The 13,712-nt window shown below is 43.3% G+C and overlaps 1 protein-coding gene across 1 annotated transcript in view; it reads left to right on the forward strand.

The window, feature by feature from the left end:
• SLC45A2 (solute carrier family 45 member 2) overlaps nt 1–13,485 on the forward strand; it is a 191,010-nt gene extending 177,525 nt beyond the window's left edge. Inside the window, exon 7 of the mRNA XM_077462888.1 lies at nt 13,241–13,485. Within this exon, the coding sequence (XP_077319014.1) occupies nt 13,241–13,462 (222 nt within the window). The 3' untranslated portion in view covers nt 13,463–13,485. The remainder of the gene's footprint in view (nt 1–13,240) is intronic.
• The last annotated feature ends 227 nt before the right edge of the window (nt 13,486–13,712 follow it).

The raw sequence follows: 13,712 nt of genomic DNA on the forward strand, positions 1-13,712 counted from the left end.
GACTACCCGCTTGCCTTGTGACTATCCTTGCCATCCGCCTGCATCTGACCCCGGCTTGTCCACGACCTCTCTCCTGCCAGATCCTTTGGCTTATCTGCACCAGTTTGTTACCGACCCGGCTTGCCTAGTAACCTTGCTTCTGCACCTGTTCCAGTACTGCTTTCCAGTATATGACCCGGCCTGCCTGACCTTCCTGTGTCTCAGTCCTTGGGACCATCCATCCGAATCCTGTGATTGCCTGCCTCCCAGGTTCAGCTTCCAGTCTGCTGCATTCCACCTGCTGTTCCTGCTGCCCCAGCTATGTCCGGAGCACAAGACCTACATACCAGCTGTTGATCCTGCCAGGCACTCATGCTGTCCTGCACTCCTGTGCCTCCTGTCAGCTCTACCAGGGGCTGCGAGTCAGGACCGTAAGGGAGGCCTCCCTCTGCATATCGGCCTCAATGACCAGGTGAGTGACACTCATGTTGCATATGTTTTAGGAGGTATGCTTTATTCAGCCCTCAAATATTCCACTTGCCTGCTTGAATTTTGAGAGCTGGCGAGCGTGGTCTGCCTGGGAGCAAGCACCTTTGGCTGGTGGGTTGTATGGGAGTCCTTCTCCCATTGCTCATGGAGGGGAAGAGAGGAGAGCCGGCTGGATGATCAGCACACGAAGGACATCACTAGTGGCTTCTATTTCAATAGCCAAGTGTTCCCCGCACTCGCTGTCACACACAGCTATGCCCCTTGTTCCTGGGCAATTTGATAGACTGAATACCCATCAAATACTGGGACGAATGATGTGTATCAAAGTTCTCCGGCCAAGAGGCGGGGCTGTACGGGATGACGAGTGGCAGGAACATGAAAATTTAAATCAAAGCTGTTCCAGCGATGTCCCTCGGTGCTCTTATCATCCGGCTGGCAATGCTCTTCCTCTCCTCTGCTCTCCTGCATGATGGACATGGGCACGGCTGCATTGGTGGACACTGCGAGGCTGGTGGGCACAGATGCTTTGGTGGACACGGATAAAGTTGCTTAATTCTAAATAAAATATTATAAGTGTCATTTCATGAGATAATTTTTGAAGGCATGTTTAGGGGTGGAACTAGGGGTGGGGTAGGGGATTGGGTGGGGCAACTGGTGGTGAGTAACCCTTGAGGCCTGGCTAGTAGCTCAGGACTTGAAATTCTGAGCCCTGCTTTGTTTATATGCCAATTAAACAATTTTATAATTTCTCCTACTACGTGTCTTGTGCCTCACTCAAAGTCCCAAAAACCCCTTTCTGATTTCTGATTTTGGGGATGGAGGTGCATGATATCATGCGCCTTATTTAAAGTGCCAAAACCCTTTTTTGCTTTCTAGAACAGACAAACACCCAATGTCTGAGTCGAACATAAAGTCTTTGGGACTCGAACGTGAAAAATCGAAAGTACTAATTTAAAAGGCCAATATGCACGTTATTGTCATAAAAAGTGTTGGGGAGTCTTGCCCCAGGGGATATGTATCAATGCAAAAAAAAGTTTTCAAAACTGTTATTTTTTTTTGGCAGCAGTGATTTTAATAATGCTTAAAGTGAAAGAATAAAAGTGAAATATACCTTTAAATAGCGTGCCTGGGGGGTATACCTGCAAAGTGGTGCATTTTTGCCGTTTTTAGAACAGTCCCTGCACAAAATGACATTTCTAAAGGAATAAAAGTCATTTAAAACTGCTTGCAGCTGTAATGTAATGTTGCCCTTTGGGTCTGGTATAGATATTAAGGGGAACCCTGCACCCAAATAAAAGGAGGGGGGCCCTATATAATCTGAACAGCAGCAAGTATACAGGCGGTCCCCAGGTTACAAACAAGATGGGGACTGTAGGTTTGTTCTTCTTTTTTTTTTTTTTTTTTTTTTTTTTTTCACTTCAGTGAAATTTCCCGTGAGACTTATTTCAACTTTGCGAGTTCAAATTTTTGGTCACTACTCGTTTTCACATCATTGTGGATTGTTTTAATATCTCATTTTATTAAATTTTAATTTACATACAAAAAAAGACATCTTTACCCCCAAATTTATTCCATAACCCCCCTTTCCCTACTCACCCTCCCTCCCCATGTTCATGATGACCTCTCCTATTCCTTTGTTACCTACCTCTGCCTGCCATTCTTTCTAGGTATTTTTCTGAAATTTTAAATTTTTCCCAACTTTCCCACACTCCTTTATAAAACCGGCATTGTCCTTTTATCTCTACTCTCCACACATGCCATTTTATTGTGATATTCTATTCTATCTAGCCAATCTGTCGTGTCTGTTTTTTTGCTGTTTAGCCAGTTGTTTGGGATCAGCCCTTTTGCAGCATTTAGGAGTATCGGGTTTGTTTTCCTTTGCTGCTTCCTTGACTTTTTCAAGTCCAAAAATAGACATGTCTCTAGGTTATATTCTATTTTCTCATTCTCATTCAGACTTGTAAGGTTTTTTCCTCATATTCAATTGGTGGCTTCCACCTCATATTCTTCCAGATTGATTTCTTATCCTCCTATCTTTTAAAATGTACGATTATATCTCTTTGTTTTTCCTTAGGGAGTCTGGGCGGTTTTCTTAATCCTGTATATTTTTTTTAAATTCTATTATGTTGGTACAATCTTTACCCAGCATTGGGTTTAATAAGTTCGATATTATTTCTGCGAGTTTGTCTTCCTGTACTGATTCTGACAAACCACGTATTCTCAGATTTTTCTTCCATCCTCTATTTTCCTGGTCCTCTATTTTATACATTTGTTCCTGTTGTTTCTTTTTTTATTAGCGTTATTTCACCTCTCAGTTCCTTTGTTTCTGTGTGGAGGACTGTCAATGTCTCTACTTCTTCTATTCTTGAAAGCATATACCCTAAAGTTTTGTGAATATTTGTCATATCTGCCTTCAGAGAATTCTCCAAGGCTGCAAATTTTTTTTCCATATCTGATTTTGTTGGTAATTTGTGTTGGATCTAAGGCTTCAGTCCCTCCACAAGCTTCTTCTCCAGGCTCTTCCACATCTTGCTCTGTTCTTCCGAAGGTGGGCTACTGTCTGCTGTTATTTTACTTTGTCCCTTTTTTTCCCTCTTTTCCTTCTCCTTTATTTCTTGTTGCCGCCCTCTCCCACTTAACTGTCTTTCTCCCTCCCCTTCATCCTGCAATAAATATCTACTCATTGGCCCAGGACTTAAGTTGGGGCCTAAGCAGGTCCACGGCGACATAACTGTCAGTTCCCCATCTCTTCCCGTTTTTCCTCTCATTTTTTTTAAAGAGGTCAAAACTCAGGGTTCTACCTGTCTGAGACAAGTGTATATATGTATTCTTTGTTAATCTGCCTATTTTTTACTGCCGTATTAAAACAAATGTATAAGCTTCATTTGAGCTTTTACAAAAAAAAAAAAAAACACAATAGTTCCAAAAAAAACAAACACCAAGTTCTCCAAGACACGAAAGGTCTTTCTAAATTTGTTTGTCAAACACAGTTTTTTTTCCCCTTCCTTCAGATGTACAGGGGCAATTTCACAGAACAAGCAGTACAGCTTTCAATCTTACTCAGAGACCCTAGACCGATCAATCAACCCCCAAGATCTTCCAGCTTTATGTGTGTATCTTATCCTAAACGTACTATATTATATTTTATTTAATTTTATGGTGTTCACTCGATTATATTTTTTCTTTATGTCCCAGAGAGGAGAGAAAAAAAAAAGTCTCGTCCTGGTGTCCCCAACAGCCTATCGCTCACTCCTTTTAAGCCTTTAAGCCTTGTCTGTATCAATTTCAATCTGTCAAATTTTCAACAGTTGATACAGCTTGGCTTTGAAAAAAAAAGAGAGAGGGAAGCTAAACTTCCAAGCAATTCAACAACAGTTCATCAGCTTTTGTTTGTTACTGATCTGGATCAGCCGCCTGTAGGGGGGGGGGAGACCGAATCCTCTGTCCTGCTGTAGCCCGTGGAGCTTCCCCCGCCGAGGTTGAGACTCTGCCTTCCTTGTGATGCCTCTGATGTCTCGGAGACCTTCGGGTTTCCCCGCTCCTCTCTGTATTCCTCCGGGGGGCTTCTTCGCCTGGTCGGCTCTCCTTCGTCGTTTCTCTGCGTCTCTCAGTCACCCAAGCACCTCCCACCAGTCCTCTCAGCTCCGCCACATTAGACCGGCAGCCACGGCCTCGGATCGCCTCGCCACAGGTCCCCACAGACCTCTGTCCTCCTCGAAAAGGAACCTCCTGGCCTCCGGGGACCGCAACTACCGGGCACCGCCAAGTATCTCAGGTGCATGCTTCACGTTCTGGGTGTATGGAGGCATGGGGGTGTAGGCGATTAAAGGTGGGGCTTTCTTTTTAGCATCCTAGGCCATAGAGGAGAGGGCAGTTACAAGCCCTCATGGCGTGCAGCCTGTCGGCGCCATATCAGACTCCTCCCTCCAGTAGAATCACGTTGTAGGTTTGTTCTTAAGTTGAATCTGTTTGTAATTTGGAACAGGTACATTTTGCAAGTGTAGCTCCAGCCCAAAAAAATCTATTTTTAAGCTTTTTGCATAACATAGGGAAGGGTTCTCATCACCCCTGTAACATTTGTTTTGCTGTCTGTGCCCCTGTCCAGATGATTTCACCTCACTTTCTTTCCCCATGACAATTGGATTTAGAAAATTTAGGGTTATTAGGGAAATGAGGATTGGTGATAAAGCATCAGTGGAGACCTTTTTTCCATATTAACTCTCGCAGGAGAGAGTTTCCCTTTCTAGGGGTAGATTTCCTCTCACTTCCTGTTCTCTCTCCAATTCTAAGTAGGAGTCGTTTGTAAGTTGGATGTTTGAAAATAGGGGACCGCCTGTATATACTATACAGGCTGCCCTATACACTCTGTGGAAAATTGGACCTTAGGTGTTGGTGGTACCAGAACACTGTAAGCCCTCAGTTACTCTTGGTGGGTGCTGGAATGGGCCCTGCTGTGAAATATTATATCAAGAATTGTAATTGCGGTCCCCCTGTTAAACAGGGGCATAAAAATTGGGCCTTAGGCAGTGGTGGTGGTGGCACAACACTGTAAAGCCTCAGATACTTTTGTTGAGCGCAGGAACAGGCCCTGCTGTGAAATATTGTATCAATAATTGTAATTATGCGCGCCTGTTAAGCAGGAGCAGAAAAATTGGGCCTTCGGCAGTGGTGGTGGTGCCCTGAACCAAAAATATTCCTATAAGCTATCATCATGAAGATTGAGGAGGAATAGGATAGTCACTCAGCATGTGCAGTCTTCAAGGGATCCCACATCCATAGAAAAATCAATTGGTTACATCAGCATTGGGTGCTTGGTAGCTGGTGATCTAAGATTGATTTATTTTTAGGAATGTGAGCCAGTCAACTGAGTCTGTGGACAGGCGCACTCTGTGATCGGTTACAAAACCTTCAGCAGCACTGCATGTGCATTCAGAAAGAACGCTGGATGCAGGACAGGCCAGCAGCTCTATTGCATATTGAGCAAGCTCTGGCCAGTGGTCCATCCTCAAGACTCAGTAACCCAGTAGATGTTCTTGTGGAAAGGTCTCCAAGTCTGATCTTGCCCCTAGATATTCCTGCACCATGTAATTCAGATGCTGGTGATGGTTGCTGGAACCAATCAGACCTGGGTGTCGAGGACTGAAGAATTGTTTGAAGGCATCGGTCAGCCGGCCACCTTCTCCACCGTTCTTTCTGTCACTGAACGAAGCCTCAGCAACACGTTATCCAGCACCAGGAAATTGTAACCTCCCAGGCTCTGGAAACGCATTGCACAAACCTTTCTGCAAGGCCTCCTGAAGATATTTTATCCTCTGCGAAGGCTGGATAACCTCTGCAACCTTAGCCTTGTAACGTGGATCAAGAAGGTTTGCCAGCCAGTAATGATCCCTCTATTTGATACCATGATACCATGACTCCTAGGGTCCTTTTCGCAGGCTTTGCAGAATCAGGGAAGCCATGCAGCATAAGTTTGCAGAGGCATTTGTTCCTGGGTCCTGGGTCACTAAGGATCACATGATCCTCAACCACCTCCTCCCAGCCATGTACAACTCCATGGGTTTCTTGGGACTGCAAACGATCCCTTGAAGACTGCTGCCAATCCTGAGTGTTATCCTCCACCTCCATGCTGACACAATCCTCCTCCCTCCTCCTTCTCACTCAAGCACCGCATTGCATCTTTTTGCCTGAGTGCTTGGGTAACCCCTTGAACGCCTACGGAACACCACTGGTTCAGAGTAGAAATCTGCAGAGAAAGAGGCCATAGAGGAAGAAGAAGAGGCGGGGTGGAGGAGAGAGCTGTTTCAGAATCGCCACTAGCATTTTGGAGGCGTGGTGGCAGAACAAGCTCCAACAATACTGTCCTGCATCCTTCCCAGCTGCCAGCAGAGTTACCCAGTGCACCGTGAAAGAAAGGCAACGTCCCTGTCCATACATGCTGGACCATGAGTCAGCAGTAATATACACCTTACTGCTGACCACCCTGTCCAACGAGGCCAAGACATTGCCTTCCACATGCTGGTAGAGAGCCAGAATGGCCTTCTGTGAAAATAAACAACATTTGGGAACCTGTCACTGAGGTACCGCACATTCCACAAATTCGCGAAAGGAGGCAGAGACTACCAGCTGAAAAGGCAGCAGTTGCAGTGCTAGCAATATGGCCAAGCTAGCATTCAGACGCTGAGCATGTGGATGGCTGGGACCGAATTTCTTTCCATGGTTTAGCAACTGGGGTAGGGAAATTTGCCTGGTAAAATCTGATGTGTACGCTAGCAGATTGGTCGCAAGTACTTGAGGCACCTATTTCTATACCTTCATTCCTCTCAGAGCAGGTTTCTGAGAGGACTGGCGGTATAGTGGGGTTGGAGATCCCAGCTTATGAGGGGCAAGGAGAGGTCCGCCTTGTTGTTTGATGTGGGTCTTTTAAGTGCTGTTACCAACGGACTGCGGGAGGTCGCCATATGTCTGGTGAAGCATGTTGTGCCCAAGCGGCTGCTGTTTTGGCCACGCTTGATACGCTTCAGACATATGTTGCAAACAGCAACAGTGCCATCTGCTGCACGTGTCAAAAAAGCCCACACCAAAGAACTTTTCAAAATATGTGGGCAATCAGCAGCGCCCTGCACCTGCTTAGCTCTGCAGTGTGATGCAATAGGGTGGCTGCCCTTAATCTGCCCCCTGGAGGGCACCCTACCTCATTGGAGATGTGCCTCCTCCTCTCTTCTATCAGGCATCCAAGTAGAGTCAGTGACCTCCATCATCCCCTCCCTCCTCTTCACTGGAGCAACCTTGGCAGTATGCTGCAGCTCTCTCTAGGCTCACGTTACTACCTTAACCTGGGTACCATCATTGGAGCCTTCAAATAGCTGTGCTTCCTGCTGCAGCATGTACCTGACACTGCATTTGAATAGTTCGGGAGACTCCTCCGTGCATGATGGTGGGGCTAGAGAAGGAGTGACTGTTGACATGGAGCCAATGGTATAGGCCGCTTTGGCAGCTGCATTGGCAGGCAAACTACTCTGAGCCTGGGAGACAGAGGATGAGGAGGGCTTTGTTATCCATTCCACCAACTCTTCTGCATGTTGTTGCTCAATAACATGGCTAGCTGCAGAAAAAAGGACAAGCTTGCCCCGCGGCCACGTGCTGAGGATGCACCGTGTCCATGACCAGCACTGTCGGCTGTAGACACAGAGCCTGCTTGCCCTCTCTTACTGGCCTGTGAGCATCTGCCTCTCCTTGGTGGCCTTCTGGACATGCTGTAAATTTTGTTTAGCAAAACCACACTACACTGTATTGTGTACACCACCAGAAAAGTAGTAGCAAGTGCACTAGCGGTGCACGGTACTGTGTACACTAACAGAAGTGTAATAACAACTATAGGTGTACTGTATTGTGTACACCACCAGAAAAGCAGTAGCAACTGCACTAGGGGTGAACAGTATTGTGTACACCACCAGAAGTTTAATAGCAACTATGGGTGCACTGTATGTATTGTGTACCGTATACACCACCAGAAATGGGTGCACAGTGTATATGTGTATATGTGTGTGTGTGTGTATGTATGTATGTATATATATATATTGTATATGTATGTGTGTGTGTGTGTGTGTGTGTGTATATGTATGTGGATATATATATATATATATATATATATATATATATATATATATATCTATATATATATATATATATATATCTATATATATATATATATATATCTATAGATATATAGAGAGAGATTTTATATATATATATATATATATATATATATAATTAAATACACTGCAGCTAACTGAATAACCTGCCTGCCTGCTCAATCTAAATGACACTTTCTCTCTGTCCACGCCAATAACACACTACACAGGGCCGATGTGCAGGCAGCCTTATATAGTGTGCAGTGTGGACTAAGTCCCCCTGAGCCATGAAAATCCCAATAAAATACATTTATGTTTGTGGTTATAACATGACAAAATGTGCTAATCTTCAAGGGGGATGAATAACTTTTCAAGGCAGTGTACGTGCACATTATGGATAACCTTACTAGTAGTCTCTGCTACCACAAAGGTTTACCTGTTAACATTTTTTTTCTTTTGTAGTTCCACTTTAAACAACACTTTTCAAATATCTGCCATTCCTAATGTTTTTCTTGCTTTCTTTTTTTTTATGTAATAAATTCTTTACCCTTTTTTTTTCTAACTAAACCTTAGTGATCTTTTTAAAGAACAGCAGATACCATGGTAAATGGATAATGGTAAAGTTTCTCAAATCAAATTTTTCCTATGCTGCCCTTGTTGACATTCGTGGGTGTATTTGTCCTGCAGCAGACTTTTTTTGCTCTCCGTAAGATTTTTAAGTCAACAAAACAAATTTATCATAGTTTTGTTCCCACGCATATTGATAAATGATATTGACGTTGAAGTGGATGCTGCATTGTGACACCATAATCGACCCGTCCACTTCAGCTTTAGGTTCGAGGAAGACTGTTTTGGTTTTTATTTTATTTTTTTACACTCTAAATCCTAATTGTTATTGTAATGAGAGATGGGAGAGAGCTGTTGATTAGACCGGTGTTTAACGTTCACATTACCTTGTATCTCGCACACAAACCAGCTGCCTGGCTCTCCAGTGCACTAGCAGCACTGGGTATTTTATTTCTTGCTGTAGCACTTACCATTGTAACAATGAAAAGTTCCATATTTATTAATGCTTATGCAGCCTGGTTGCATTGCTGTAATAAATGAAGAGGATTCCGTTTTCCTTCTAGCAAAACTTGCTCTAAAGGTGCCCTTTGGGAAATATATATATATATATATATATATATATATATATATATATATATATATATATATATATATATATATATATATATATATATATATATATATATATATATATTTTTTTTTTTTTTTTTCTGTTTACTCGTTTGATCCAGAGTGAAGACCTATTCATGTTGATCCGTTTGTTATAATGATGGAGTCAGTCAGCAAGATTTTCCTGTTTTACAAACAGAGAGCTGGTCCCATTAGTTCTGTTTCTCTCCCACCGTCTAGTTTATGTGCAAACATTGATGCTCACCAAATACCAACTTGCATAGCTTTACGATGAATTTCTGTCTGCAAAATGTAGATGAAAGGGGTCAAGTCCAGGTAAAAAGGTATGTTTTTTTTTAACTGAAAAACTTCACAATCTTTCCATCTGGACCCTTTTAACTGGGCTTGAGTCCCTCGCGGGGTGATTTTCCGATAGTAGTTGGCACATTTCTTAGTACTTGTTCTCCACCCTGATTTATTTTTTTATCCTTTTTTCCAACTTAATCCTTCCTCTGTCTCTTCTTTCTTTTCTGTTCCCTCTATTTTTTCTTTCTCCTTGTCTGGGGTCTCTTCCCCCTCAGTCTTTATTAATCCTAATTATGACTTCAGTCATCACTGCCGGAGCTTCCACCAGAACTCTGTCTAACATGAGCCTCCACCGGAACTCTGGCATGGGAGAGGCAAACATTTATGGCCAAGTTATCAGGTTTTACAGTCCTTTTTTTTTTTTTTTTTTTTTCATTATATGCTTATAGGCCACTTGTTACCTGTGTTGGTCTTCCTGATAACCAGTTTGTAGCAATTGAGTTCTCTTTGGATCCCGTTGGAAGCCCTGACTTGAAATATATTATGTTACAACTGTAGTTACCTTATGCTTAAGGTTTGGCTTTCTGTACAATTATTTGCAATAAAACATTTATGAAACAAAAAAGTTTCTGTTTTGTAATAGCCTTCAGTTATGATATTTACCAATAGGGCTTTGTTTAATGATGGAGCCAGTATTTACTTCTCTCCTAGCACTATACTAAATCAAAATGTTTCAAATGCCTTTCTAACAATCTGCAAGGCTTTTTTCAATATGGGTGGGGAAGGCTGCCAGTGTGCGAGGTACAAATTGCTACCACTACCTATCAAAATAGATTATTAGGCTTCCCATTCACACTGGTCCTGCAAATGGTGTTTTAATTGAAACCATTGAGATTTCCATCTAGCTGCTGCAGTGAGGCCATTTTCATATCAGGACTGTTATAGCTGTGTAAACTGATCCGGAAATGAATAGTTGAATTCGAACATAAACTGAACAGAATTATAGTAATCATTCAGCTGGAAAATTGCAAGTTTTTTCCATTAATATATACTGTGGTTGTTTGTATGCCATCACCAGAAAATAAGTTTGTTTTTTCAATGTGACACGATTATGCTCGTCTTAGTCGGTAATGAATTCAATGACAATATTTAATTTATACTGTAAAATCTATTTTGGAACATTCAAAAATGAGCCACTGTAATGGTATTGATCAATCCTATCCTATCAAGCACCCCAGAAACCTGACAGTGGACAAGACCAGCTTGTCATAGGCATGGTATGATGCAGTTTTGTATTAAAAGCCCCCATTTGACCACTTTTATTCTTTCATCAAATTATTATGCAAGCCTCATATACGTTTAGGAGATATATAATGTACCTATGGGTAAGCCTTATTATAGGTTTACCGATGGGTACAACTTGAAAATGGAGGTTTACAACCTCTTTAAGGAAACCACACATCAACGCCCAGATAATGTTGAACAGTTATTCTATTTATAAGTTTCAGGTTTACAGGTTAAAGGGGGATTTCACTGTAAAAAAAAATATATATATTAAAAGCCAGCAGCTACAAATACAGCAGCTGCTGACTTTTAATAAATGGACACTCACCTGTCCCAGGATCCAGCGATGTCGGCAGCGATCGTTCGCTCAGCTTTCGACTGCTGCTGCCGCCATTCATAGGTGAGGGAATCGGGAAGTGAAGCGTTGCGGCTTCACTTCCCGGTTCCCTACTGCGCATGCACGAGTCGCGCAGCGCAATAGGAATGGTCCGCGCTGTCTCTGGGACCCGTGTGTGTCCCAGCAGACAGCGCGTTGGGACAGGAAGAGGCATAGACTCCTGTAGGAGTCTATACCCGGAAGTGGGTGCAAATACCTGTTTTAGACAGGTATCTGCAACCCCCCTCCCACCTGAAAGGTGCCAACTGTGACACCGGAGAGGGGGAGGGTTCCAATGAGTGGAAGTTCCACTTTAGGGTGGAACCCCACTTTAACAAGGTAGGTGGCATTCCACAATCACTAGCACTAGTAGTATGGCTGTAGTAACTGTGACAGAACACTTAGCGTAACAGTTCCAGGAACTCTTTTAGTACCAAGTTCAGTAACAGGTACAGCATTACTGGTAATAACAGGCACAGTAGTGCTGGCCTTTACAGGCACATTGATGGCTTGCAGAAGTAGATCTTTAACCCACATTACCGGCACAGCATCTGCAAGAGGGGTGACTGACTGGCAGAGTGTCAGCACAAGAGACTCTTGGGAAAGTTGTACAGGTCCTATGAAGTAATTTCACAGACTGGAGAGCAGTAAGCCATACAGCAGTGTCCCTAATCTCTCCCTACTCACACAGGAACCTTTCCCTAAAACGATCTCTCTGTCCCTCACAAGCGTGGATCTTTTCTCTATCGCATCCACTGACAAAACGCATGCCAAACCCAGCAGGGTACTGCTATCTATTAGCACTACCCTCAACCAAGGTGGCCACAGAAGGTTTCTGGGAGGTCCAATCAGACAGCTGCCTCACCTATGACACACTATTGAGGCTGCAGGGGATCATCACCCCCCTAGGTTTCCACTCCATTGGTAGCAGCAAGATGCCACCTGCTGGATGGAGAAAAACTGAACCTACCATTGTGCTACTGCTGGCACTGCAGCTAAAGTAATCCTGTTGCTCTGACATGTATAGGTAAAGCAGTGTGTCTCAACTGGATTGCTGTTTGGGTTCCCCTGGGGTGCCACACGCATGAGATCCAGTTTGTCCTGGATCAGCATGATGCGTTTCCATGGTGTGGACAGGCTGACCACCAGCAACATAACTAATGAAGCTCTAGGGCAGTAAACATGGCATCACTATAACCATGACAACTCATGATGCTAACTCAGGGCAGGTGGCATGCAGAGCCATCCCCAAAATTCAGGATAGGGTAGAAGTCTGGCTTCTCCAGGCCTGGTCCACCCCCCATCCTCTGCTGCACTGCTAAGCCAAAAGGTAGGGCTCTAATGTGATTTGTGTGACTGTGTGATTGCGGGGTTCTTTTGATAGGTGAACTGTGTGATGAAGGGGCTCTGTAATTTGGGAGGAACTGTGTGATGGGAGAACTGTGATGTGATCAGAATCTCTAAAAAGGGGAGTCTGATGTTGATGGGGACCCTGACACGATGGTGGGGGGTGGGGGGGCTCTAACATGATGTAGGGACATCTGATGTAATGGGGGGGGGGGATTTTGATGTAAAAATGTATTTTATCAAGAAGGTTGTCTGTATCATCCCAGGCTCAGGTTTCTCATTGATAAGTAGCATTTCCATTTTAGACTGGGATGCCTTGGGATTTTGCATACAGTTCTTCAACTGAAAAAAAAAAGGTTGAAAAACCTAAGTTTATTTGAGCATCTAAAATGCTTCAACGCCTTTGACTTGAATACTGACGGGCTCCGTGAAAGAATGTCAACATTTCTAAATGTAAGCTTATTTAAAAGGTTTTGTGACTTTAGTTGCCTTTGAAATCCTTTTCTAATGTAAAAATTGGCAACCAACGCACAGTAAAAAATATCACATTATCCATTAGTGAACTGACCCATCTAAGTATTTTAAATGACTCATAAGACCTTACTATCAACTCTTACAGTACATACTAATTTGCTTCCATCTGTCTTTTCAGCAAGAATCCCGTTTGAAGGGGATGAAGGCAGAGCACAGAGGGAAGGGGATTGATTGTGCTGCCCTCACGTCCATGGTACAGCTTGCTCAGATCATTGTAGGTGGTGGTCTCGGATTCCTGGTCATCCTAGCTGGAAGTGTGGTGGTAGTCGTCATCTCCGCCTCCACAGTATCACTCATTGGCTGCTGTTTTGTTGCTTTTTTTGTTCGATATGTTGAATAATAAAAAAAAAAGAAACTTTCTAACCCGAATGTTTTTATTATACCAGTGAACTAGTTGTGTCTGGTTAGTTGATCTACTTCCATGGATGTTGGAATGCTGTAGTTGATGTCATGAGTATTATAACGCTCTGGCTTCATGTAAGTTTACATGTGCAAGGTGATTGTATCTCTTTAAGGCCCTGTTCAGACCAATATAGATGTGCACACATGCATTTTGTCGATGCATCAATTGTTAGATAATTATTCCAAAT

The sequence above is a fragment of the Lithobates pipiens genome, unplaced genomic scaffold (assembly GCF_037356315.1).
Source record: "Lithobates pipiens isolate NorthernLeopardFrog02 unplaced genomic scaffold, aLitPip1_a1.2 Scaffold_3, whole genome shotgun sequence".
Lineage (NCBI taxonomy): Eukaryota > Metazoa > Chordata > Amphibia > Anura > Ranidae > Lithobates > Lithobates pipiens.